Source organism: Mobula hypostoma, chromosome 8, assembly GCF_963921235.1.
Source record: "Mobula hypostoma chromosome 8, sMobHyp1.1, whole genome shotgun sequence".
NCBI classification, from domain to species: Eukaryota; Metazoa; Chordata; class Chondrichthyes; order Myliobatiformes; family Myliobatidae; genus Mobula; species Mobula hypostoma.
In genome coordinates, this window is record NC_086104.1 from 55,874,400 (window position 1) to 55,902,378 (window position 27,979).

At 40.6% G+C, this 27,979-nt stretch overlaps 2 protein-coding genes across 6 annotated transcripts in view; one reads left to right on the forward strand and one right to left on the reverse strand.

Annotated features, from left to right (window-relative positions):
• asb3 (ankyrin repeat and SOCS box containing 3) overlaps positions 1–9,586 on the reverse strand; it is a 93,399-nt gene extending 83,813 nt beyond the window's left edge. For 2 of the 4 annotated variants that reach the window (XM_063055866.1, XM_063055867.1), the window contains exons 1-3: positions 9,551–9,586; positions 2,490–2,694; positions 869–1,027 (exon numbers count right to left, since the gene is read on the reverse strand). In XM_063055866.1, the coding sequence (XP_062911936.1) occupies positions 869–1,027; positions 2,490–2,685 (355 nt within the window). In that variant the 5' untranslated portion in view covers positions 2,686–2,694; positions 9,551–9,586. Of the gene's footprint in view, positions 1–868; positions 1,028–2,489; positions 2,695–8,624; positions 8,668–9,550 lie in introns of those variants that run through there. The other 2 variants (XM_063055864.1, XM_063055865.1) reach the window with 2 other exon arrangements.
• On the forward strand, positions 8,803–27,831 carry chac2 (ChaC, cation transport regulator homolog 2 (E. coli)). 2 transcript variants are annotated; one of them, XM_063055868.1, is made up of 3 exons: positions 8,803–9,113; positions 20,285–20,320; positions 23,700–27,830. In XM_063055868.1, the coding sequence occupies exons 1-3, from the start codon at positions 8,979–8,981 to the stop codon at positions 24,075–24,077; spliced, it is 549 nt and encodes a 182-aa protein (XP_062911938.1). In that variant the 5' UTR covers positions 8,803–8,978; the 3' UTR covers positions 24,078–27,830. The 2 variants fall into 2 exon arrangements, with proteins under 2 accessions (XP_062911938.1, XP_062911939.1); XM_063055869.1 differs by lacking the exon at positions 20,285–20,320 and having other exon boundaries at positions 23,700–27,831.
• Positions 27,832–27,979: the final 148 nt, after the last annotated feature.

Consider the following 27,979-nt stretch of genomic DNA (forward strand, 5'->3'; position numbering starts at 1 on the left):
TGAACACCAGCTGTTCATCAAGTAACGCCTCCCTTCTCTCTCGGTAGGAACACAGAAGCTGGCAGTGTCCTTGCAAAAGTGTAAGCACGCTGCAGAAAAACCATAACACCATCTCAAAGCAGTCGTCGCCTCTCTCTCTCTTAATAACGAGGTGCTTGTGTTGAACAACTCTCTCTCTCTCTTTTTAAAAGCACAGTTCATAAAGATAATTCAGGATCCCGTCACACATATGGCAGGAGAACATCAGCTGAGGGGTAGATTCATTATCAGGAGCAATTGTCCAAGTTATAACCTCCTGCTTCTACTGTCAGTTTGCAGTCTTTCTATCAAAATATCAAGAATGGTGTAGAATTGCTATGCCAATGCAGTGGATACCGATTAAAGCAGACATTAAGAGTTAAGTGCTGCCCATTTTAGTTCCTTTTAATGAATTGGTAGGAGTCAATTGTTCCTAATCAACCTTTCTCAATCTGCTAATAACCAGAAATTAAATATTATGTGTAGAGTTATACTCCTAATTTTAGTTGTTATTGATGATTTGGAAAACAATTTTTTTTATATTTTCAGTCTCCTTCTAACCGAATATATCTTTTCCTCTTTATTTCATTTTGACATTAACTTCATCCATTTTAACAGACATTACAACTCAGGATGTTTCAATTTGCTTTGTTGGGATATGCAAGATAATATATGTGCATATTTTCTATTCTCCCAATAACTGCTACCCTATTTCCTCACTGTGATATTTATTCTGCACTTTATTAACTTGTACTTCTATCACTATAAAACAAATGCAAGTCTAAACATGACAGACACAATAAGAGGCCCTGCCAAATTGGTAAAACTGTTTTTACTTCCAGTACTTTACCTAAAAAAAGTGGAGTTATATTTTCATTAGTGATGGCATTTGGATTTGCTCCAGCCTGTAGCAGAATCTGGACGATTTTTAAATAACCACGTTTAGCAGCAAGATGAAGAGCTGTTTCACCTTCAAAAGTCTTCAACTCTACAGCCGATTTCAATGAAGCTAAAAAAAGAAAGCATTTTTATTCCATTAAAGATGCATGGCTACAAATAAACACACAACTCAATCCCTTTCTTATTAACAAACGAGAAAATCTGCAGATGCTGGAAATCCGAGCAACACACACAAAATGCTGGAGGAATTCAACAGGCCAGGCAGCATCTTTGGGAAAAAGCACACTCGATATTTCCAGCTGAAACCCTTCGGCAGGACTGGAGAAAAAAGCTGAAGAGTAGGTTTGAAAGATGGGGGATGGAGGGGAGAGCGAAACACTAGGCGATGGGTAAAACTTTGTGGGGAAGGGATGAAATTGATTGGTGAGAGACAGAAGGCCATGGAACAAAGAAAAAGAGGGGGGGAGCACCAAAGGGAGGTGCTAGGTAGGCAAGGAGATAACATGAGAAAGGGAAAAGGGATAGGAAATGGTGAGGAGGGAGGCATTAACGGAAGTTTGAGAAATAGATGTTCATGACATCAGGTTGGAGGCTACCCAAACAGAATATAAGGTGTTGTTCCTCCAACCTAAGTGTGGCCTTATCACGACAGTGGAGGAGGCCATGGATGGACATATCAGAATGGGAATAGAAAGTGGAATTAAAATAGGTGGCCCTTTCTTATTAACTCTGTTTTTCATCTTCCTAGGCATTTCACTTCACACATTCCTCTGCCAGCTGATGTTGGCCTTCATCTTCTAATTTCACATCTGAACAATCATGCCAGCAAATAGTAGGTACATTGGAGAAAGCATTAGCCCCCATTCCAGCATTCGCTGTTGACCTACAGATGGTTGAGATCTTTGAAGCAGAGAGGCAAGATCAAGAATACTCAAGGAAACACGGATGAAAGCTCAGATTCAAATAATCAAGAGCAAAGAGCATTAGTACAGAGATGCAGTAAAGAATGATGGGAGAAAGTTGAACCCGAATGGATGAGACATTGGGCGGATGAGAATAGAAAAAGGTGCTGAAGGGTGAAAGACAAGCCAAACTGCCACTTTATCTTTTTAGTTAGGGCTGGTGAAAGTTCAAGATCCCATCAGTCCTAAAAAAAATCAAACCCACTACAGCCATAAGCAGGAAAGAAAGACAGCGTTAGAATGATAGAAAGGGGGAAAATAAACAAAGAAGCGCAGACATACAACAACCTGAAAACAAGTGTACACTTTAGTTTGCGGTGATCAGTATGATATTACCACCTAACGGCATTGTGTCATTAAGGTTCAATTCAGCAATTCAATGAAAAGAGTTTTTCAATTACTTTTATTTGGAAAAGTAAGTTTCCAAACTTGGTTTTGAGACATGGTGCCACCATATAAACAACAAGCCTTCATGATTGACTACTCAAACATTTTTGAAAGATTGACTACAATTGTTATAAGTAAGATTGGCATCCAGGTAACAGGAATAGCACTTACTTCAATAAAAATGTAAAATTAAAATACAACAAATGTAGTCATTGCCAGTACCTGCTTGTAGTAAAAGTCTCAAACATTTCGATGTTTTGTGTGATGCGGCTTCATGAATTGGATACCAACCACGGTTGTCTGCAATATCAAGGCTATGACCTTTTTTGATCAGTGCTTTCAAAAGTTCTACATTTCCCTTCCTTGCAGCAAGTCCAGCTGCTGAACAGGTATCAGAGTATGCCTCTGTGAAGTCCATTTTCCAGAGCTAAATCAAAGAAACAATTAAAGTCATTAAAAGTTAAAAGTAATTTCACCCCTACACCGTCCATCTTCAAATCTACTACTCATATATTCAATACTGAAGTTACAGACAAAGGTAAGGGCACATAAATATTTAATGGAAGATTTTTTAAAACAAATTCTATGCTGAAATACTTTAAATAGAATTAAGACAAGCAAGAAGTATAAAATCCCAGGGGAAACTGTCAATTGAATAGGAGATGTTAGATCACCATTGTAGCTTGTCACACCAGACAGTCAGCCACTCTAGTGTTGTTTGGTTGATGTTGAGCAGGTCAGTGTCAGCTAAATCAGGTGAGAGTGGGCAGTTGTGCAGAATGTGTTCAATGTTCTGCAACCTTTCGCCACACTCACAGGATTCGCTGGTCTTTAAACCCCACTTCACCATATTGTCTCCCGTCCTACAAACTCCCGCTCTCGCTGTGTTGACAGTGCTCCACTTCCGTCTGTCAAGCAGTGCCCCATCCGGTAACATTTCTGTGGGGTCTTGCACTGTATTGTTTGGTGGGGTTCTGGCTTCTGTTTGTTGCCAGAGGTCAATCCTGTAAGTTTGGGGAGATGTTCCGTGCGGTAGTTCTTCCACTGTAGCAAAGCTTTTCCTCAATTTTAGGCGGTTGGAAACTGGCATATTATGATGTAGTGGGTGCCGTGGATACGAGTTCTGATAACCTTTTTCAATTTTTGTTGTAGTGTGTCTTCAGATCTCTGAGGAAGCAATGCCTGCAAGTCTGTAAATGATGTTAGTGGGTGTGGGGCACAGTGTGCCCATGATTATTTGGCAGGCTTCATTAAGCAACGGATGTTAAGATGTTAGATAAAGCCAAGATTACCAATGCTATTTCTTCATTGAAATCGGTATAAGCAAACAAGCAGTAAAGAGATAATAAATAGTGTATTCAAGATAGTTTATTGTATGTAACTTTATGTCCTAGAACTAGCAAAAGAGTTGCATGCATTATTTTTCATAATGAGTTATCAGTAAGATTATTACTAAAATGTATCTAATATTTGCAATATGATCAAAGTTAGTGCTATTTCAAAGCCAAAAATATGAAGCAATACCCAGAATTACGGATATAAGCAAAGCTGGTTTCCACGCAATGATACTGCGATTGTCCAGAGTAAACAGGGCAAATTGTCTAATGTTCAAGGTGGAGAGTTGATCTAAGAAGGAAATCAACATGCTACCAAACAAGTTCATACCTTTAAATACCCGACACTAACCAGAAATTGATTAAGAACAGTGATATACACACTTCAGATCTAAGCACAGTCGTGGGGCCCACACCCTGAAGTGAGTAATTAAAACTTTTTTCCACCCTTCGCAAAGCAGGTAGCAGAAGTGCTAAGGGAAGTCTATATTTGTTTGAATGATTGCCTCTGCAATAAGAACATGGAGCCTTAATACAAAACAGGACTCTGGATTGGCAGCCCATCCACCACCTTTAACATTTACTCCCTCTGTTAATGTCACATTGTGACTGCAGGGTGAGCTAGTCAAAAATGCCAAGGCTATTTTGACAACACCTCTCAACCCCCAAATTTGACTGCTTAGATGAATAAAGGCATCAGTTATGGAAACAGCAACACCTGCAAGTTTCTGTCAAGTATCCTGACTTAAAATTTCATCATTACTGGATCAAGATCCCTACATACAGCCCAGTGATGTCTCTTCACCATATGGACAATTATTCAACATGACAATCGTTCTTAAGGCAATTAAAGAACTGCATCAAATGTTCATCATGGCAAAACAAACACATTTTGGGAACTACTGTGTATATTTTGGGAATTTTACACACACACACACACACACACACACACACAATATAACCATTTAAGTGATCTCCCATTGCTGCTAACTAGCCTCCTTAGATTAAGAAGATGTCTATAAATGCAATCAGCTGAAGATGACATGTTATTCACCCTCTTCGCACACACATCCCTCACCTCACCCCTTTATATAAGATGGCTAGTCAAGGCTGAATCTTCTGGCATGGAAGCCAATTTAGTTGCCTACATGGCAATTAGCTGAATAACACATAACTTGGGAACATAAAATGGGAGCAGTTATTCTCAGGGAAATGCATGGCAAAAATGTGGTAGTTGTTCAGGGAATATTTGTATGGTGTTCTGCATAGGTATGTTCCATTGAGGCATGGAAAGAATGGTAGGGTAAAAGAACTATGGTGTACAAAGGATGTAGAAACTCTAATTAAGAAGAAAAGCTTGTGAAAGGTTCAAGAAACTAGGTACTGTTAGAGCTCTAAAAAATTCCACGGGTGCCAGGAAGGAACTGAAGCTTAGGAGACGATGGCGCCTAACGGCGACTCCTATGCTCGCATCTTCAAAAACAGCTCTGTTTCTAACTTTAATATCTCTATTTTTCTCTTTCAGGAGGGAAAAATAGAGATATTAACAATGGAAATAGAGCTGTTTCCAAAGACACAAACAAAGAAGTCGCCGTTAGGTGCCATCGTCTCCTAAATTCCTGACGAGCCTGAAGACCCTGATCTGGAGTTACATGCTCACTTCGGTTATTTGCAGGAATGGGACCCGCTCTTGGGGTCTCACGACTGGCCATTATTCGATATACCAAGGACATGGCCTAGAAGACTAGTACGCCTTCAGGGTTATGAGATTTTGTGGCTCTAGAGGTGGGTGGACTCGAGGTCAGAGCCTCTGCAGGAAATCGGTGTGTCATAGGAGACGTAAGATCAAAAACAGCAAGCTGGCTGCTGGCTGTGTGCCCAGAGACCCAAGTTCTTCGGGCACACAGCTCGGAAGAAGCAACACAACGGACTTTTAACATCGGAAATCGGCAAGTTGTTTGTTATGTCTTCCCTCTCGCTGTGAAACGGAGACACCTTTTTTTCCTTTTTTAGGGAGAGAACATGCTTTGCTGCATGCTTGAGTGCTCAGGGGGGTCGCCGATGCTTTTTTTGCTGGTGGGGGAAGGGAGATCATTGCTTTGCTGCTGCTTACACGTGGGTGGGGGGAGCTGGGGGAGGCTTGGGGTCCCAACATTTAACTGTCATTCATTCTTTTGGGCATTCCTCTGTTTTTGTGAATGGTTGCGAGGAAAAAGAATTTCAAGATGTATATTGTATACATTTCTCTGACACTAAATGTATCTTTGAAGAATGAAATTAAGAGAGCTAGAAGGGGACATGAGAAGGCCTTGACAAGCAGGATTAAGGAAAACCCCAAGGCATTCTACAAGTAAGTGAAGAGCAAGAGGATGAGCTGTGTGAGAGTAGTACCCAACAGGAACAAGAATGGAAACATGTGCATGGAGCCAGAGGAGGTAGCAGACATACTTAATGAATACTTTCAATCAGTATTCGCCAGTGAAAAGGACCTTGGCGACTGTGGGGATGACTCACAGCAGACTCAAATGCTTGAGCATATAGACATTAAGAAAGAGGATGTGCTGGAGCTTTTGAAAGGTATTAAGTTACATAAGTCACCGGGACCAGACAAGATATACCCTCGGCTATTGTGGGAAGCGAGGGAGAAGATTGCTGAGCCTCTGGCGATGATCTTTGCATCATCAATAGGGACGGGAAAAGTGGACTGGAGGGTTGCAAATATTGCTCCCCTGTTCAAGAAAGGGAGTAGAGGTAGCCCAGAAAATTAGAGACCAGTGAGCCCTACTTCAGTGACGGGCAAGTTGTTGGAGAAGATCCTGAGAGGCAGGATTTATGAGCATTTGGAGAGACATAATCTGATTAGGGATAGTCAGCATGCCTTATGAGCCTGATTGAATTCTTTGAGGATGTAACAAAACATAGTGATGAAGATAAAGCAGTGGATGTAGTGTATATAGTAAGGCATTTGATAAGGTTCCCCATGCAAGGATCATTCAGAAAGTAATAAGGCATGAGATCCAAGGAGACCTTGCTTTGTGGATCCAGAAATGTCTTGCTCACAGAAGGTAAAGGGTGATTATAGATGGTTCATATTCTACATGGAGGTCAGTGACCTGTGGTGTTCTGCAGGAATCTGTTCTGGGATCCCTCCTCTTTGTGATTTTTATAAATGAACTGGATGAGGAAGTAGAAGGGTGGTATAGTAAATTTGCTGATGATACAAAAGTTGGGGGTGTGGTGGATAGCTTGGTGGATTGTCAGAGGTTACAGTGCAACATTGATAGGATGCAGAACTGGGCTGAGAAGTGGCAGATGGAGTTCAACCCAGATAAGTGTGAAGTGGTTCATTTCGGTAGGTCAAGTTTGAATACAGAATATTAACGGTAAGACTCTTGGCAGTATGGAGGATCAGTGAGATCTTGAGGTCCGTGTCCACAGGACAGTCAAAGCTGCTGCGCAGGTTGACAGTGTTGTTAAGAAGGCATATGGTGTATTGGCCTTCATCAGCCGCGGGACTGAGTTCAGGAGCTGTGAGGTAATATGTTTTATATAAGACCATGGTCAGACCCCACTTGGAGTATTGTGTTCAGTTCTGGTCACCTCATTACAGGAAGGATGTGGATACTATAGAGACAGTGCAGAGGAGATTTACAAGGATGTTTCCTGGATTGGAGAGCTTACCTCAAGAGAATAGGTTGAGTGAACTTGACCTTTTCTCCTTGGAGCAACAGAGGATGAGAGGTCACCTGATAGAGGTGTATAAGATGATGAGAGGCATTGATCATATGGATAGCCAGAGGCTTTTTCCCAGGGTTGAAATGGCTAATGTGAGGGGGCATAGTTTTAAGGTGCTTGGAAGTAGGTACAAAGGGGATGCCAAAGGTGTGAAAAACAGTGGTGGGTGCGTGGAATGCACTGCTATCAATGGTGGTAGAGGCAGATACAATAGGGTCTTTTAAGAGACTCTTAGATAGGTACATGGAACATAGAAAAATAGAGGGCTACGTGGTAGGGAAATTCTAGGCAGTTTCTAGAGTAGGTTGCATGGTCAGCATAACATCGTGGGCTGAAGGGCCTGTAATATGCAGGCCTACTGTTTCTCTGTTAACAGAAAGTATGAATAATGGGCAGAAATTCAAACTGCCATGATCTTAACTAATGATATCCCACAATGGCCTGTTAGAATCTGAGCTATTCAATGTATTTATAAATGATTCAGACAATATATGAAGTCACATAATCCAACTTTGCCAATTGACATGAAGCTGGGTGACTTTGTCAGAAATATGGGTGGAAGCAAAGAGATACAAACAGACTGAGCAAATGGGCAAAAGTGTGGCAAATAAATGTCAATATGAGATCATGTGCATGTTTTTAGATTGGGGAACTACGAACAGAGAACTAAAAATATAAAACAAAACATATATTTGTTAAATGAAAAAAAATTTAAAAAAATTTAAAGCACAGACTAGAATGTCCTGAGACTAAAATGTGTCTCTATACACAGTGTTCTCTATGGGTTGATAGTTAACACATTTCGTCCACGAGATCACTCATCTCTCCGCTCGAATGCACATCCACAAACTGACAGAAGGACCTAACGACACGATGAGCTGGTTCCACTATTTCAGTAAGACTGGCGGGATACACTGGAGCAGGATAGCAGCCGCTTACACAGAGGAGGCTCATTATGACTTAGGTTCTTGTTGTTTCAGTGTTGAAGAGGGCCTAGTTGCAGGTATTGATAGGACAAATTCGACGAAAGTTGACCATGGATTTCTGAACTAAGCACGGGGAATTGAAAGAGAGGGCGCTGGAAAGTACAACTCTGGTTTGCAGACGCACAATGTGGGCCATGCCGAGAGGAAGGGCAAAGATAACGCCGGGAAACTCAGCTCAGTATTTTAAACAAGTAGTGGCCAGAACAGAACATCAGATGGGTCCTTCATGAATAAGCAAACCACCCTTTTATATACAGGACAGGACAGGCCACTGCCCCTCCCCATCGCCCTCCGTTACTCACCAACACTACCGGCTCACCTCACTACCCTCAGTTTGACTGAAACGTCACCATACCCTCGGCAGCTGGCACGTCTGATTGGTCAGATTCCCGAGTGCATTATGCGATATCTTGATTCGGACTGGCTAATCAGAAGAGAGAGTGGTGCCGGGAGTTGGAGTCTTGGCGAGACAAACGGAGCGGGTGAACAGAATGTTTTTCTCCCGCATTGCGCAGGAAACAGCTGTTTCCCGGGTGACCGTTCGCGCTGGGCGTAGTGCGCTTGCGCAGTCACGGCTGCTCCGCCACACCGTGGAATAAATCTGGAGCACGCCAGTTCGATTTGCGGTTCAAAGGCTGCTCGCCCTTGGAGTCGCCATGTGGATATTCGGGTACGGCTCGTTGATCTGGAAAGTAGACTTCCCGTACCAGGAAAAGTTAGTGGGTTACATTCGCGGCTACATCCGCCGCTTCTGGCAGGGAAGCACCGACCATCGGGGCATGCCAGGCAAGGTGGGTGAGTGATTGGCGAAGGGGCTGGACAGGTGGTGGTGAGGGAGGGTGGGTGGATGGAGACGGACAGGGGGGTGGCTTTGAAAGGATGAACCCAAGAAGAAAGAGGCCAGAATTTTGTCGCGTTGGCAGGCAGCCCCAAGAGGAGAAGGTGTTTTGTTTTAGTTGAGTGGAAAAGTAAATTGTGCAGGGTATGCGGAGAGTTTGCAGAAAGATATAGATAAGGTTAAGTGAGTGGGCGAGGGTCTGATAGATGGAGAAAATTGTTGGTAACTGCGAGGTCATCCACCTTGGAAACCGGGCGATTTTAAATCACGCAAAATTCAGCAGGGGGACGTTGGATTGCAATAGGCTGTCGTGGAGGTGCAACAGATGATGAATTACTGGAGGGACTGAATTTAAGAGCAGGAAGATTATGCTGCAACTTTACAGGGTACCTGGAGTACTGCATGCAATTCTGATCGTCCTTGAGAGAAAACAAAATGTTGGCTTTGGAGGCGGTGTAGAGCAGGTTTACCAGCAACACGCGTGAAAGTTGCTGGTGAACGCAGCAGGCCAGGCAGTTGATCTCAGAGGTGAGGTGAGGAGATTAGCCTGTGAGGAGAGGGGTTCCCCTCGAATATACTCATTGGAATTCGGGAGGATGAGAGAGGATCTTTATAGGAGTTTATAAAATTAGGAAAGGGATAGATGAGTTAGAGTGGAAAGTTGTTTCCACTGTAAATGAGGCTACGTCCACACTAGACCGGATAAATCCATAACCGAAGCTTTTTCTCTTCGTTTTGACTCACCGTCCACATTGAAACAGCGTGTTCCTCCCCCGAAAATGGAGCTTTTCAGAAACGCTCTCCAGACGCCTAATTCCGGTGTAGTGTGTACGGGGTAACCGGCTATTTTTAAAACCGCTGTCATGGCGTGTCGGAACAAATGGTGGCGGGTAGCGCGGCATTTCATTGTTTTCTTGAATGCAACCACCAACACCACAAGAATATCTTACAATGGATGTGTGACATTGTATGGAAATTCAAGATAACACTGATGCAGACATGTTTTATACATTTAACAAGGTGCTTTATTCATGTATTGCTTGTGCAAATATTCAGTAGATGCAGTTGTCTCTTTTGCCCAGTAACTCGTTTTATTGCACATGTTAAATACAGCAAAATAATACACAAAGACATGGCAAAAGTAAAGACAAACAAATGAGGTAACAGCAAATTTCACTTTTGCCCAATGACAAGCCTTATTGCATTTAGTTGTAGTTGTTGTCCCTTTAATCGGTGAAGAGACTATGGCTGTAGGAAATGTTTCTGGACAAACGCGCACCAAGTATACCGTTTCCTCTTCACTTGTTTTTTGTGTGTCCTGCATATGCCCAGTAGGAGATTCATCCAAATATCTGTTTTAATGTGGACAGAGGTATTTTCAAAAAAAGTGTGGACCCCTGTCGTTTTTATGTGAAACCGGCTTTTTCAAAATTATCCGGTCTAGTGTGGACGTAGCCTGAGACTAGAATTAGACTCATGATTTGGGGAGTAGCTTCAGGGTGGAAATGAACAACAGGAATTATGGGCTATGCAGAAAGGACAGGTAAGTGGATGGAGCTGAGTCCATAGCCAGGCGAGTCTCAATCTTACTGAATGGCAGAGCAGGTTCCACAAGCTGGAAGGCCTATTCAGTATGTCTGGTGTTCTTGTGAGGCAAATTAATAAATAAAAGAACAAACTGGATCTTTTGTAAGCAAGATCTAGGGGCCCAGAATGTGTACTGACCTTCTGACAAGGGGAGGAACATATCACAGGATATATGTAATGGGTCAGTAAGTGAATTAATCTTCAATCTATCAAACTGATATTCAGATAAAGACACCAGAGTAGTAACTCTTTGAGAGTGGTCTTGTCTAAGGGATCACAGAGCAAATGACTGCAGGACAATAGCAAAGCAAGGATTCTGGTGTACGATGGTGCTGGCAAAGCACAGAAGCAACTTGCTGGCAGCAAACAAAGCTACTAACTACTCTATTAGTCACACTTTTTCTCAGAAATGATTGCTGCAATCAACAGCCTGTAACTTCCCTTTTGGAGTTGAGTTCTTGAACTGCCTGCACAAGCTGGCATTTTTGCAATGTGAATTCAAGTGTCGGAGGTTCAGGATGGTTGTGGTGTGGCATCTCTGGACTGAATCGAGGAGGTGGGCCATGGGTCCAAGAGCGAGAAGTAAACCATTATTTAGTCATTACTGAAGCAGGCTTGGAGCTGATTCAAAGTGGCTGATCCATAAGACCGTGAGGTATTGGAGCAGAATTAGACCATTGGGCCCATTGACTCAGCTCTGCCATTTTATCATGGCTGATCCATTTTTTCCTTGCAGCCCCAGTCTATTACCTCCTCCCCCCCCCCCATGTCCCTCTTCATGCCCTGACCAAAAAGAATCTATCAACCTCTGCCTTAAATAAACATAAAGACTTGGGCTCCGCAGCTGCCTATGGCAAAGAATTCCACAGATTCAGCACCCTCTGGCTAAAGAAATGCCGCGTCATCTGTTCTAAAAGGATGCCCCTCTATTCTGAGGCTATTTCCTCTGGTCTTAGACTCTCCCACCATAGAAAACATCCACTTTATCGAGGGCTTTCAGCATTCAGTTTGTTTCAATGAGGTTACCCCTCATTCTTCTAAATTCCGGTGAATACGGGAACAGAACCATCAAGTGCTGTTCATATGACAAGCTGGCCAACCCTAGAATCATTTTCATTAACCTCCTTTCAACCCCCTCCAGTCTCAGCATTTCCTTTCTAAGCTAAAGAGCCCAAACCTGCTCACAATACTCCAGTGAGGCCTCATCAGTGCCTTATAAAGTCTCAGCGTTACATCCTTGCTCTAATATTCTAGTCTTCTTGAAATGAATTGTAGCATCACATTTGCCTTCCTCATCACAGACTCAACCTGAAAATTAACCTTTACAGAATCCTGCACAATGACTCCCAAGACCTTTTGCGCCCCCGATTTTGTATTTTCTCTCCACTTAGAAAATAGTCAACCCTTTCATTTCTTCTACCAAGTGAATGACCATACACTTCCCAACAGTGTTCCACCTGCCGCTTCTCCTAATCTAAGTCCTTCTGTAGCCTCTCTGCTTCCTCAGAACCTCTTGCCCCTCCACCTGTATTCGTATCATCTGCAAACTTTGCAACAGAGCCATTGATTCAATTATCCTAATCATTGACATATAACATTTTAAAAAAAATCCAAGTTGAGGTGACAGGGCCTGGGCCGGAGTGCGAGGAACAACCCACTGTTTGGCCAATTTGAGCGGTGGGCCCGATTTTTAAAAAAGTCAGGGTGTTGGGGCAAGAGGAGGGGGGGGGGTTGGTGCTTAGCTCCGTGCTGTGCTGCATGGGGTTTACTCGTCTCTGCTCTGAACTGAGGTTGTGGGCTGCAACTAACCATTCCTGAATCGGCTGCACTGATGACTGGCTTCATGGCTGTGGAATCACTTTCGTAAATTTCAGTTCTGAATGTTATTTACTTATTTTTATTGTTTGCAAGATTTTTTTTCTTCTGCGTATTGGGTATTTGACGGTCTTTTTTAATGGGCTCTATTGAATTTCTTTGTTTTGTGGTTGCCTGTAAGGAGACGAATCTTAAGGTTATATGTAGTATATATATTTTGATAATAAATGTACCTTGAACTTTGTAAAAACAGTAGTTATAGGTGATTTGGTAATCTAGTGGGGGTGGGGGGAGTTGACAGTAACATGTCTCAAATGTTTTTGCCTCTCGTGTCAGGGTAAAGGATGTCATTAGGAAAGCATAGCAAAGGGACGAAGAACCGGAAGTTACAGTGCCTGTCAAAAACAGCACAGGTTGGCAAAAAGATTAGGGTCTTGCAGTCTATATTCCAGGAAATGGGTTAAAGGTAATATCACGAAGACAGTAACCACCATATGCTACACATTAATTAGAGGATAAGCAGGTTAGTTCATGGATGTCAACTTGGAACAGAAGGGAGATGTTCACGATTAGAACCAGTTGTGGACCATAGGAACCTGATTAAGATGAACAAATTACATATCTAGAGGATTAGAATGGTATCCAAAGAAAATTAGGTTGCAGCAGGGTAAAAGAATCTGTGTGACTAAATAAGATTGAGCTTTGGGTAGGAGAAGCCGAGAGAAAAGATGATAAGATGTGACAATGTTTTTGACAAAGCTCAAAAGGTGTGATTGGGCACTTGAATTTTTTATGGATACAAAGGGAGAAATGTATTCCAGGACTGGTTGAGATGATGCTGGAAGGAGGTGCTCTTTGTGAAGTATCATTGACAAAATCTGTCAGATTAAGTGTTGAGAAACAGAAAGGTTAAAAGTGTTAAATTTACTGGAAAATAGCAAGACAGCTGTAGGAAATGAAGCACAGTGACAATGAAGAGCTTAAAACTACCAAAATGTTGATTGATATAATATTTGAGTAAAAGTCAAAATGGATAAGAAATTTCTGAAGATTTTCAAGACAACATTCTTGATCCATGTGTTTCTCCCCCAATGAATAAAGAGGAATCGCTGGATTTGTTTTGGAAGATGAGAGTAACTTGAACATCACAGAAGGACACATAGCAGTGATCATCAGTTTAGTTCTGTGATGGAAAGGGGAAAGAAGCAACAATTATAATTTGGAAGGAACAAAATCAGTGCATTCAGAGAGGATTGGGTCTGGTTCAATCTGACTCAAAAGTTAGCAGGTTACATTAAAATCATGGGCAGCATTTAAAAGTACAGAAAAGGACCAACACCACAGATAATGCTAAAAATCAACACATGAAATGCTAGAAGTTGTCTGCGGGTCAGGGGGTCTCTTGTGTCTGCATTTGGGATTCTGTGCCCCGGGGAGCTGCGGAGTTATAGTCAATGAATTTATTCAATGCAGAAATTGACAGCTGAACTACAAGAGAGTCAATGGGTATGGTGCAAGGACAAGCCATACCCTACCTCCTATCTATGACTGAGAAATGGGCCACCAGTTGGTGGCTGAAGGGTTTGAGGGGAAGTTGATCAAGTTGGGCCTATGTCATTTGGATTACAGAGAAGCAAGTGATCTTGTTGAAACATTTAAGAAAGATTATAGGGTGGATTCTGAGAGATTGTTTTGCATTGTGGTACATCTAGAACTATGGGGCATGGCTTCAAAGTAAAGGGCACTCCATTTAACAATTTCTCATCGCTGAAAGATTACTAATCTTTGAAATTTTCTTGCTAAAAACATAAACTGCTTGAGAAATTCATCAGGACAAGCAACATCTTTGGAAGCAAGGGAATAGACAATATTTTGGATTGAGACCCTGCTTCAGGATTTATGCAGGTTTTTTTTTGCTCCACAAGACAGCACCTGCAGTCTAGTTCCATATGGTATTTACCCCAGAGCACTGCAAACACAGAATCAATGAATATATTCAATATAGAGATTGACAGACATTTGAAATATGAGTAAAGAATTTAATTTTCTAGGTCATAACTCTGAATCTTTCTGTACGAGTTCATCAGAATTTTAGAAAAGTACGCTCATAGCTATTCCAATTAAGTTTGCTTTGGATCACATTAACAGAATGCCAAAAGGTTTGCTTGTCACACTTGTTTATTAAGGATCGTGGAGTGCAAGCATCTGTCCTTAATGGGTTTGTTTTCATCATTTGTTCTAATAAGATACTGAGTCATGTTGACTGGCTCAGATTTTCATTGTACTAAAACAAGATAAATTTAATCTGTTTAATGCTCAATCACTCAACTTCTAATTGTCTGTAAAATGATAGACGTGGTAATCAATAGTGGCATTTACCAATAATGTACTTTAACATAGAACAGTTCAGCACAGGCTCTTCAGCCCACAGTGTTTGCGTTTCGTACAAATCAAAACTAATCTCACCTGTCTATATTCTTTCCTACCTGTTCGTGTCCCTGTCTAAGTGCCTGTTAAAGTTAACAGTTGTGTCTGCTTCCACTGTTTCCCCAGTAGTATCTTCCAGGCACCAGCCAGTCTTTGCATTTTAAAAAAATGCCTTGCAAATTTTCTTTACTCTTTCCCTACCTGCCTTAAAGCTATGTCATCTAAAATTTGACATTTCCACCATGGGAAAAGGACAGACTTGCGATTTTATATACTTCTATCAGCCTTTGATGCTTCTGGAGAAAGCAATCCAAGTTTAAAGCTAAACTTGTAGCTAATTCTTTCTAATACAGCAAATATTCCTGGTGAACCTCTTCTGCACCCTCTCCAAATCCTTCCTAACATTACAAATAAGGCCTAACCAAAGTTTCATACAGCTGCAGTATGACTTGTAGATTTTCATACTCAAACCTGATGAATGAAGAGGTAAACGGCAGACACAATCTCAATGGCTCTCCGCATGGCTTTAGACCACCTAGACAACACAAACACCTAAGTCAGGATGCTGTTCATCGACTATAGCTTAGCATTTAATACCATCATTCCCACAATCCTGATTGAGAAGTTGCAGAACCTGGGCCTCTGTACCTCCCTCTGCAATTGGATCCTGGACTTCCTAACTGGAAGACCACAGTCTGTGTGAATTGGTGATAACATATCCTCCTCACTGACGATCAACACTGGCGCACTTCAGGGGGTGTGTGCTTACCCACTGCTCTACTCTCTGTATACACATGACTGTGTGGCTAGGCATAGCTCAAATACCATCTACAAATTTGCTGACGATACAACCGTTGTTGGTAGAATCTCAGGTGGTGACGAGAGGGTGTACAGGAGTGAGATATACCAACTAGTGGAGTGGTGTCACAGCAACAACCTGGCACTCAATGTCAGTAAGACAAAAGAATTGATTTTGGACCTCAGGAAGGGCAAGACGAAGGAGCACATTCCAATCCTCATAGAGGGATCAGAAGTGGAGAGAGTGAGCAGCTTCAAGTTCCTCAGTGTTAAGATCTCTGAGGATCTAACCTGGTCCCAACATAGCAATGTAGTTATAAAGAAGGCAAGACAGCGGCTATACTTCATTAGGAGTTTGAAGAGATTTGGCATGTTAACAAATACACTCAAAAACTTCTATACTTGTACTGTGGGGAGCATTCTGACAGGCTGCATCACTGTCTGGTATGGAGGGGCTACTGCACCGGACCAAAAGAAGCTGCAGAAGGTTGTAAATCTAGTCAGCTCCATCTTGGGCACCAGCCTGCAAAGTACCCAAGACATCTTTAGGGAGCAGTATCTCAGAAAGGCAGTTTCCATTATTAAGGACCTCCAGCACCCAGGGCATGCCCTTTTCTCACTGTTACTATGAGGCTGGAGATACAGAAACCTGATGGCGCGCACACAGCGATTCAGGAACAGCTTCTTCCCCTCTGCCATCCAATTCCTAAATGGACATTGAAGCTTTGGACACTACCTCACTTTTTTTTAATATACAGTATTTCTGTTTTTGCACTTTTTTAAAATCCATTCAATATACATAATTGATTTACTTTGTTATTGAGTTTTATTTTATTTTTTTCTCTCTCTGCTGGATTATGTATTGCATTGATCTGCTGCTGCTAAGTTAACAAATTTCATGTCACGTGCCGGTGATAATAAACCTGATCCTGATTCTATTTACTTTGATTCTGCTCCAGGCCTCGATCACCTTGGCCAGACTTGGTTTCAAAGTTAAGTTGTAAGTGAAGTACCTATGTTTGGCTGTCCTTCACTCAAATTGGATATTGTATTTGACATGATTTTCTTTCCCAAAACACCATTTGGCATTTTCTCCAATGATTATTTCTGGAGTAAATTAACATTTTCTTGTGAAAAATATCGACCACAAAAAGTGATTTTGATGGCATGAACATTGATTTCTCGAACTTCTGGTAAATTTCCCCCACCCCCTCACCCCCCGCCTTCTCCATTCTCATACCCATTTTCTCTCTCTCACCTCATTTCCTTACTTGCCCACCACCTCCCTCTGGTGCTCCTCCCCCATCCCTTTCTTCCATGGTCTTCTACCCTCTCCTATCAGATTTCCCCCTTCTCCAACCCTTTATCTCTTTCACCTATCAGCTCTTTACTTCACCCCTCTCCCTTTCACTTATCACCTACCACTTTGTATTTCTTCCTCCATCACCCCACCCCCAACAACTTCATGCTCTAACTTCTCATCTTTTTTTTCCAGTTCTGATGAAGGGTGTCAGCCTGGAACGTAGACTGTTTACTTTTTCCCATAGATGCTGCTTGGGTTGTTGCGTTCTTCCAGCATTTTGTTTGTGTTGCTTTGGATTTCCAAACTTTGCAAATTTTCTTGTCAAATTCTATACAGGTTTCCCTCGCCATCCAAAGGTAGAGTGTTCCTATGAAATGGTTCATAAGCCAAAATGTTGTAAAGCGGAGAAGCAATTACCATTTATTTATATGGGAAAATTTTGTGAGCATTCGCAGGCCCAAAAATAACCTACCAAATAGATAGATAGATGTACTTTATTAATCCCGAGGGAAATTTGGTTTCGTTACAGCCGCACCAACCAAGAATAAAGTGTAAATATAGCAATACAAAAAACCCCAACAATCAAACAACAAATTGCAAAACTATGCCGATGGAAAATAAGTCCAGGACCGGTCTATTGGCTCAGGGTGTCTGACCCTCCACGGGAGGAGCTGCACGTTCGATGGCCACAGGCAGGAACAACCTCCCGTGCCGCCAAGTGTTGTATCACGGTGGAATGTGGCCGAAGTCCAACAGTAAAAAAATTCAATATCCAGTCTGCAAACACGTTCCTCGATCGTAATATGCCCTGGATTGCACCACCTGTTGTTAGCCAGATCAGTAAGCACCCCACTCCTTCATGCTGCTTACTGCTCTCGGTGCACTTCCGGTCAGGCAGAACAGTATTACCCACTGAACTCCTCTTCTCCGAAAGTCTCTGTCGTCTCGACCCGGTCCTCTTTCCTCGGCTTTGTGATCCCCCTCTGTGCGTTTTCCTCCGGATTTCAGCAGGGGTGTCTGCCGCTCTGTTCGCTAAGCCGACCAGAATTTGCTGGTCCGTGGAATACACAATGCGACCTTGCTTCTGTCCCGCATGTCGGGATGTAACCATTTCCAGCGCTAAAGAAAAACCAAATAAAACTCCCTCTGCCAGCATATTAGAGAGGGTGCAGCTTCGACATATTACCGTGAGAAAAAAATACAAAAAAAAACGTAAATTAAAAAGTAAGAAGAAAATAAAGAATAGATCGGAACGGCTGTACCAGGCTGCATGCACAAATCATGCCAAATAATACATAAAACCTAAAATAACAGTAACATATAGTAAAAGCAGGAATGATATGATAAATACACAGCCTATATAAAGTAGGAATACTTCTCTATAACGATTGCCTGCACAGATCTCCGTAGCGAAAATCTCACGCAAGCGCTGTTGGCATAAACGCTCTCCAGTAACCTTTAAACTATGAAGCTGCCAAATCTACCAAATAACACGTAAAAATACACAGCCTATATAAAGTAGAAATAATGTATGTACAGTGTAGTATCACTTACCAGAATTGGGAAAACAGCGCTGAGCACACTGATGATGGTGTTAGACTGAGTTGTCGCAGGCTGGGTGGTGCGGTGGCCCCCACCCTCCAGGCCGCCGACCCGATACATTGCCGCGAAGAACACAGGGGTCCAGCGGTAGCCGGGAGGCACACAGCACATTGCATTGCATCGCCTCTGATCTTGGCCGACAATTACGTGCTAGGCAGCACCTAATTAATTAGCATGTTTATTTCGGCTTTCTTCTTAAAGGTGTGCTGTGTGCCTCCCGGCTATCGCTGCATTCTTCGCGAATCGGTACAGTATCTGTCCGGGACATGGGGGTGTCATCTCATTGTCGATCAGGGCAGGCAGCTCATCTTCTCCTATGACTGCCCGCCTCAATGTCGAAGGTCGAGGTTCATCATCTGATGTGGAAGGCTTGCTTGACTGCTGAGCCTCGCGCATTTTTCTATTATACAGTTGTTTGTAAGCACTCAAACCATCCTGCAAATATCCCCTAAACCGATGTACCCTTTCAAAATTAAAGTCGTACTTTATCATTGCAGCAAAAATCTCACGCATTTGCTTCACTTTCTGCATTCGGTTTCGATTGTTATCCTTTCCTCTTCCAATTGCATCAGCTCTTCATCTATCAGTTCTTGGTCATGGGATGCCAAAACCTCTTCAACATCATCTTCATCAACTTCCACAAGCCAAACTCACTTTGTCCTTTCTTCGTTCACCACGATCGAAACGCTTAATTATGTCTAGTTTTACGCTAAGTGTAACACCCTTACTCTTTCAGGCTTTTCCGACCCCTTAGAACTCAACTTGCTAACGGCTGCTCAATCTAACGTGTTTAAGCAATGCCGTTCCGAATTCAGGGCAAAGTGGCTTCTCTGGGCGTGCGCTGATTTTTTTATCGCGCGCTGATTTTTTTCGTAACAGTGAAAACACCTTCTGAAAGCGAAAACAGGGTGCTAATGTAGGTCTTTCGTAACGGTGAGGTTTCGTAAAGCGAACGTTTGAAAAGCGGGGAACACCTATAATTGCTCAATTTGAGTTTTTAATTTATTTTGAAAATATGGGCTCACTGGAATTTAATGTCCATCAGAATTTGTTCTAGATGAATGGACAATAGATCTCCTGGTGATAAATGGCTCTTGTTCCTATAATGAAGACTGGGGTGAAAAGTTCTAGGATTCGACGTGGTGGTGGAATGGTGTATACATGTATGCATGGATGTGTGATCTAGAGGGGAGCTTGCATCTGTTGGACTTCAAGCACTCTTAGGAGGTGCTGTTGAAACCTTTGCCTCATTGCCTCTTGTAGATTGTCCACGATGTGGTACAGAGATGATGAATGCTTCAGATGGTGAATGAATTGCTAATAAGTTTAATTAGTGTTGAGTCTTTGAGTATTGTTGTAACTGCATTTGTCCAGATGAGTAAGTATTTGTCTTGTGGATAATGAAAAGGCTTTGGGATATCAAGAGACAAATCATTCACTTTTACTAACAGAGTGGGGCTGCTTAGAAAAACTCCATTCCAAAGCAAGAAAAAAAATTTTGAGATCTATTAAAATCCAAATTTGGTTTGTCCATAAAATTATGCATGATTGAATGATTTTATTTTTGTGCATTTCTCATTCCATCCCTATAGCCTGGAAGAGTTGTCACACTTGTTGAAGATCCTGAGGTAAATAAATAATGCATATTTGTTAATCAACATTTGCAAATAGTTTTATTCATTCAATATGTATTTCAGTTTCTGTGTAGTAAGAACAACAGATTGCTGATCAAATGTGTGCATTATATGTAATTTTCTTTGGCTAAAACACAATCAAATTGAAAATCTGTAGTCTTAAGTATTCATAGCTCAAGTCCATCCAAAACTTGAATGTTTGTGCAGGGTAGCTGACCAGGATAAAGATTATTGTTTTATTATACATGTGCTACTAGATACCATATAATGGCATATAAAAATAATATTGTATGTAGAAAACTACAATTGTTTTTCCATACTTAGGACATAAGTCATCAAATGTAAAGGAATTAATTTCCAAGTAAAGCTGTAATTCTTCTATTTTAAAAGTGTCCTATTGATTGGAGATTTTTCTTCAAGCTATGCTTTCTTGTACAGATGTACTGTGCTCTGAAGTAGCTGTCCACATACACGCCAGTACATGATGAAGGGTCTCAGTCCAAAGTATTGACTGTTTACTCCCCTCCATGGATGCTTCCTGACCTGCTGAGTTCCTCCAGCATTTTGTGCATGTTACTTCAGAACATTATGTAATTTTTATGATGCCACTGAGTTATATGGTGTTATTAAGCAAGTATGTGATGATGCGGACTGGTGCTAAACAGTGTCTATAGATGCAGTGTACAATCATTTCAAATGGTATGGTTGTTCTTTTGTAACAGTTGAAACTCATGGAACATTTGCCATTAACTGCCTTTTCAATAAAAAGAAAAAATGCCAGAATACTGCACATGATAACATTGTTCAGTATATTGGGTCAAATGTAGCACAAGTTACGTTAGTGTTTCAATAAGTTGCTTACAGAATATTCCATCTTTACAAAATCATTTATTAAGATCTGAGGTTCTATTTACCTGGAATTGAAGAATGTAAATTATATTGAACTAAAACATGTTTGTATCACTATGTGCTGAGGAGTGTGTGAAAGTGCTGACGCATTGCAATGTAAGTGTAAATACAGGAGTTTGGAATGTAAGTGTAAATACAGAAGTTTTGGAACTTTCTAGTCTCTTTCAGCTGAGTTTTGCCAACTACATCTGATATCGAAATCCTCGAGGATTGTTGTTGAGAATTAACTTGCTGAAATTATCTATTATTTGCCTTGTGGAATCTGTTCATCATTTCTACATCAAATAAAACTAATTTCAGAAACAGCAAACTGACTCACTTTAATATCAATCATATTTAGGAATGATTTTGAGCATCAAATTAACATCAGTGAAATGAGATTTAAAAACATCAATGAAACAAGATTCAAAAACTTTATTGGACTTTGAGGTATTCAGAAACTTTCATTGCCACTGAATGTTAAGTAAACATGAGGGGCATTGGCAGAACCAATGTGTTTTTCAGATTTTTTTTATTGACAGCAATACTTGTTCTACTGCACCTGCATGACAACACTGCTTTGTATGGGGCTTCACTATAAGATCAGGATAACTCCTGACAACAAGTTAATTTGTACCTATGCCAGTGTTGAGAGTACAGTACGAGGATTTCACTGCTGGCAGCAAGTTTTTCTGTGGATTGGTTCAACACATACAGTGCCTATAAACAGTATTCACTCCCCTTGGAAGTTGACATGCTTTATTGTTTTACAACATTGAATCACAGTGGATTTAATTTGGCTTTTTTCAGCACCTATCAACAGAAGAAGACTCTTTCGTGTCAAACTGAAAACAGATCTCTACAAAGTGACCTCCATTAATTACAAAAATAAAATACAAAATATTGATTGCATAAGCATTCACCCCTTTCAAGTCAGTATATAGTACTTGCACATTTGGCAGCAGTTACAGCCTTGATTCTGTGTGGGTAGATCTCTTATCAGCTTTGCACATCTGGACACTGTAATTTTCCCCCATTCTTACTAAACTGCTCAAGCTCTGTCAGATTGAATGGTGATCATGAACGAAGAATCCTTTTCAAGTCCAGCCACAAATTCTCAATTGGATTGAGGTCTGGACTCTGACTTGGCCACTCCAGGACATTAACTTTGTTTTTAAGCTATTCCTGTATAGCTTTAACTTTGTTTGAGGTCGTGGTCTTGTTGGAAAACAAATCTTCTCCCAACTCGCAGTTCTTGTGCAGACTGCATCAGGTTTTCCTCCAGGACTTCCCTGTATTTTGCTGCATTTCTTTTACCCTCTACCTTCTCAAGTGCTCCAGAGCCTGTTGCAGTGAAACATCCTCACAGCATGATGTCGCCATCAGCAAGCTTCATGGTAGGGATGGTGTGATTTTGATAATGTGCAGTGTTTGGCTTATGCCAAACAGCATTTCGTCTCAAGGCCAAAATGCTCAATTTTGATTTCATCAGACCATAGAACCTTCTTCCAGCTGACTTCAGAGTCTCCCACAAGCCTTCTGGCTGAGATTTCATGGGATCTTTATTTCAACCGTGGCTTTCCCTTTCAGCCACTGAAGCTCGAGTTGTCATAGGTCTCTTGGTGGCCTCCCTCACTAGTCCCCTTATAAAATCCCTCCGATTTTGAGGATGGCCTGCTCTAGGCAGACTTACAGCTGTGCCATATTTTCAATAACTTTTTCAGGAAGTTGCTTGGAGTGTTCTTTTGTCTTCATGGTGTAGATTTTGCCAGGATACTGACATACCAGCAGTTGGACCTTCCAGATGCAAGTGTATTTTTACTACGGTCAATTGGAAACATCTTGACTGCACACAGATCTCCAAAAACAGATCTCCATTTAACTAATTATGTGTCTTCTAAAACCAACTGGCTGCACCAGTGATGTTTTGGTGTGTCATACTAAAGAGGAGAGGGGATCAATACTTGTGCAATCAATTATTTGGTGTTTTATATTTCTAATTTATTTAGATCATTTTGTAAAGATCTTTTTCCACTTTGACACATTTTTCTGTTGATCAGTGTCCCAAAAAAAGCCAAATTAATTCTACTGTGATTCAATGTTGTAAAACAATAAAACATGAAAACTTCTGGCGGGTGCAGGCACTGTATATGCATAAAAATGCTGGAAATGCTCAGCAGGTCAGGCAGGATTTGTGGACAGACAAGCCTGATTAACTTGTTAGGTTGAAGACTTAATCTGATGAAGTCATTTGCCTCAAGCATTAATTATTTTTCAGAAGACTGAGTGTTTTCAGCATTTTTTTTTTTTGTTTTGCTTTTGACCTGCAGCATTTGCTTTCCATATTATAATACCCAATATCTTTAATGCAGGTAATCCATCACCTGTTTATCTATCCAACAATTAACTAATGCCAGTCATTTTTGAATAAATATATTGAAGTCTTAGACAAATAATTATTAATGTGTAATTTGTTTATGTCCAGGGCCTTGTATGGGGTGTGGCGTATAAACTTCCAGATGGAAAAGAGGAAGAAGTAAAGAAATATCTTGACTTTCGAGAAAAAAATGGTTATAGGACTACTACTGTTACGTTTTGTCCTAAAGATACTTCAATTAGTCCTTTCCCCGTGATGCAGTATATTGGAACATGCGATAATCCTGATTATTTGGGCCCAGCACCTCTGGAAGACATGGCTCTGCAAATTTTGAATGCTGTTGGGCCAAGTGGAAGGAACACAGAGTACCTATTTAAACTTGCTGACTCCTTACGAAGTCTTGTACCAGAAGATACTGATGACCATATCTTTTCATTGGAGAAGATGGTCAAGGAGCTCATGGTACTAAGAAAAGTGACTACATAAACAATTGATGGAACAAAATGGGTCTGGAAAAAGAATTTTACTTTCACTCCTACTTTTTCTTTATTTATCTGCTGTATTATTATCCCTGACAATTGCCTATCTAAACATAAATAAGGTATTTAATAAAGTATTTAGTTGTATTTCTGGCTTTGGGAATCGCCAGTAAGTTGTCGCCTGCCTTCAGCAGTGCTACCTTAAACTGGAAGATGAGTTCTCTCCTTGTTCATCTATGGTCCTTGATTCTTTTTCTAGAGATGATCCATATCAGATTTATTGTATAATTAAACACAAGAAAAGTGTGCACCGGATACCTTGTGTATTTGGGTATTATGTTTATTGTTAACATTTGTTATGAAAATCTGCTGTACCTAAATGGAGAAATTGCAAATTAAATTCTACTTGAGGTAGGTATATCTAGTTAAAATTACATTTATATGGATGATCCCATCCATTATTGTTGCTGTAAGCAGTGGACATACGGGAATTGTAACTGCATATTAGAATGCAAAATTCTTTCCAAAGGTTAATTTGCTTGTGCAGTATTTGATAATGAGGTTTTCTATTGTAAATCAATTCTGTGGTTCATTTTGTTTTGAGAACTCTAGAATGCTTCAAGAAATAAAACAGGTCAAATAGTATCTGTAGAGAAGATGAATTTAATAATGTATCATTTCTTAATGCATGCATTACTAAATGACAATGAAAAGAGGACTACGTATCTTCATAATCTAAATCTAATACTTTCAGTAATCTTCCACCTGAACCAGGAAAAAGCTCGTGCAAGGACAGAAAATTACAGAATAAAAGGAAACACACACAAAATGCTGGAGGAACTCAGCAGGCCAGGCAGCATCTATGGAAAAGAGTACAACTGAAATTTTGTGCCAAGACTCTAAGCCAGGACCTACCGAAAGGTCTCAGCCCAAAACATCGACTGTATTCTTTTCTGTAGATGCTGCCTGGGCTGCTGAGTTCCTCCGGCGTTTTGTGTGTGTTGCTTGGATTTCCAACATCTGCAGATTTTCTCTTCTTTGAGAATAAAAGGAAAGATCTATTATATAGGGTGGGGATTAGTTGTTGAATGAACAACAAATGGATAATGATACAATGCAGGAGAACAGAGTTTTTCAAAAAGCAGATGGGGTTTTAGTGGAGTTATAAATGAAAAAGGTCCTTGCCATTGCATCACCTTGCTGACTGAAAAGGTGGAATGGTTGTGATCTGAAATTCCTGAGCTTCATGTTGCCATCGTATTCACTACTGCTTTTCTCTTTTGGATTGTTGGTGCTGGCAGAAGTTGCTTTGTTGCACACAAGTGTGCACATGATTTGCGGAAAAATTCTCCTCCACTTAAGGGTAACTAAAATTTCACTAATTTGCTGATTTCTGCCGAATAAATACTTGGGAAAGGTGACATAAACTTAAGTTTTATACAGAATGAAAAGCTATGGATCTACATTATCTTTTTGGTACTTCAAAGCTATAATGGTTACTCAAAAATAATGCTTTTGACTTGAATCATTTAAGTCTGTATTTGCTCTTTAGACACTTCGATTGTTCAGATTTGTCACCAACTGTTGACTTTTAGCAGAAATGATTCTATGCTTCATGAATGTATTGTGAATTAGTATCACTGATCAAACTTGAGTGAATCTCAAACATAAGGCACTTGTAATAAAATCAACACAGTACAAATGTTGGTTTGAAATGTATTCCCAACATTTACACAATGTTGTAAAATTTAAGAATCTGAACTCTTTAATGATCTGCTATACTGACTATCATTATGTTCTAACAATCTAAGGTTGTTGGGGCCTGTTTAATATGCTGTTATTTTCAGGATTAATTTCAGGAATTTCCATTCTAATTGGAACAAAAAATAAATTTCATAATTCTTACAAGATAAGGAATATTTGGTCTGCCATGTCTGTGGTGAAACTTCAAGAGAATTGTCATGTTTTTAATCCACATCCTAGTATTTTCTCAGTCACCATGAAAGCTAGCTTCCTTCAAAGATATCTCCATTTGTTTTTTCCCCTCAGAACTCTGGTGAAGGGAATTGCAGATCATCTTGACTTACTATGTTGAACAATTTTTATTGTCTGCAATCATTAACTGAATTTCAGAGGAAAATTTATATAATTGCTACTGTTCCTTTAAGCATTTGAGCAGATAGTCACTCTGTCATGTGCTCCATTTTCAGAATGTCTATTCTGTTGTTTTCATCTCATGGAAATCCTCTTAGACAAAATACAGTATCTATGAAAAGTATTCACTCCCCCTGGGAAGTTATGTTTTATTGTTTTGCAACGTTGAATCACAGTGGATTTAATTTGTCTTTTTTGACACTGATCAACAGAAAAGACTGCTTTGTGTCAAAGTGGAAACAAATGTTTGCAATTTGGTCTTAATTTGTACAATTATTAAACAAAATAATTGTTGCATAATTATTCACCCCTTTCAAGTCAGTATTTAGTAGCTGTACCTTTGACAGCAAATACACCTTGAGTCTGTGTGGATAGGTCTCATCAGCTTTGCATATCTGGACACTACAATTTTTCCCCATTCTTCATTACAAAACTGCCCAAACTCTTATCAGGTTGCATGGGGATCATAGGGAATAGTCCTTTTCAAGTCCAGCCACAAATTCTCAATTGGATTGAGGTCTGGACCCTGACTTGGCCACTCCAGGATATAAACTTTGTTTTTAAGCCATTCCTGTGTAGCTTTGGCTTTATGCTTGGGGTCATTGTCTTGCTGGAAAACAAATCTTCTCCCAAGTTACAGTTCTATTGCAAACTGCATCAGGATGTCCTTCAGGATTTCCCTGTATTTTGCTGCATTCATTTTGCCCTCTATCTATCTTCACAACCTTTCTAGTACTGCAGTGAAGCATCCCTACAGCATGTTGCAGCCACCACCATGCCTCTCACAGTAGGGATGGTGTGTTTTTGATGATGTGTGGTGTTTGGCTTACACAGGCATAGCATTAAGTCTGATGACCAAAAAGCTCAATTTTAGTTTCATCAGACCATAGAACCTTCTTTCAGTTGATTTCAGAGTCTCCCATATGCCTTCTGGCAAACTCTAGCCAAGATTTCATGCAAGTTTTTTTTTCAACAGTGTCTTTCACTTTGCCATTCTCCCATAAAGCTGTGACTGATGAAACAGCTGGGCAACAGTTGTATGCGCAGTCTCTTTTGCCTTACTTTAATTAGCACTCTTCTACTTCATACAGCAAGTATGTGTCCAGTAAATCCATGCTTAACATCTCTTATTAATCCCTCCTTGCCAAAGTGAGAGCAGTTTCTGTCAGATTCAAGTTGCCTGTAGTTACTGTGTTTATCCCATTAACTTTGGTTATAATTGGCCTTGTGTTACTTTTTATTAACTAAAGGGGACTGAAGGATTCTGGTCAGAAGTTCTGCTATCTCCACTCTAGCATCTGTCACCCAGGACGGCATCATCTTTAGATGGAAGTATGAAACAAAATGCCCTGGATACTGTAATTCTGATGAATGGAAATATTCAATACTCAAGTACAAATGTGGTGAAAGAGTTGACGTGTCAGGCTGCTGATCTTTCAATAGTTCTAAAACATTAACTGTTTCTGTTCCTGTTTCTGAACTTTTAGATGTGTGGCTATTCAGTTTTCAGTTATGCCAGCCTGTTGTATGACATTGTTATTCCCTCATTATTCAGCTTTAACTTCAATCCTTTTATCTGAAAATATAGCGACAGTCTCTTGCAGATTTCTTGTTCATAACATGTACTACCTATAACTACCTTTGAGACTTAAAAATGTAGTTAATATAAAAGCAAATTTATCTCAATTGCTCTTTGATTTGTACATCAATTTCATCCCTACACCTCCACTCTGTAGGATTTGGAAGTTGTCTAGT

Coding starts and splice junctions, on each gene's coding strand:
- chac2 (XM_063055868.1), top strand. CDS start 8,979: ATGTGGATATTCGGGTACGGCTCGTTGATCTGGAAAGTAGACTTCCCG. Junction 9,114..20,284: donor ATCGGGGCATGCCAGGCAAG/GTGGGTGAGTGA, acceptor CCATCCCTATAG/CCTGGAAGAGTTGTCACACT. Junction 20,321..23,699: donor CACTTGTTGAAGATCCTGAG/GTAAATAAATAA, acceptor GTTTATGTCCAG/GGCCTTGTATGGGGTGTGGC.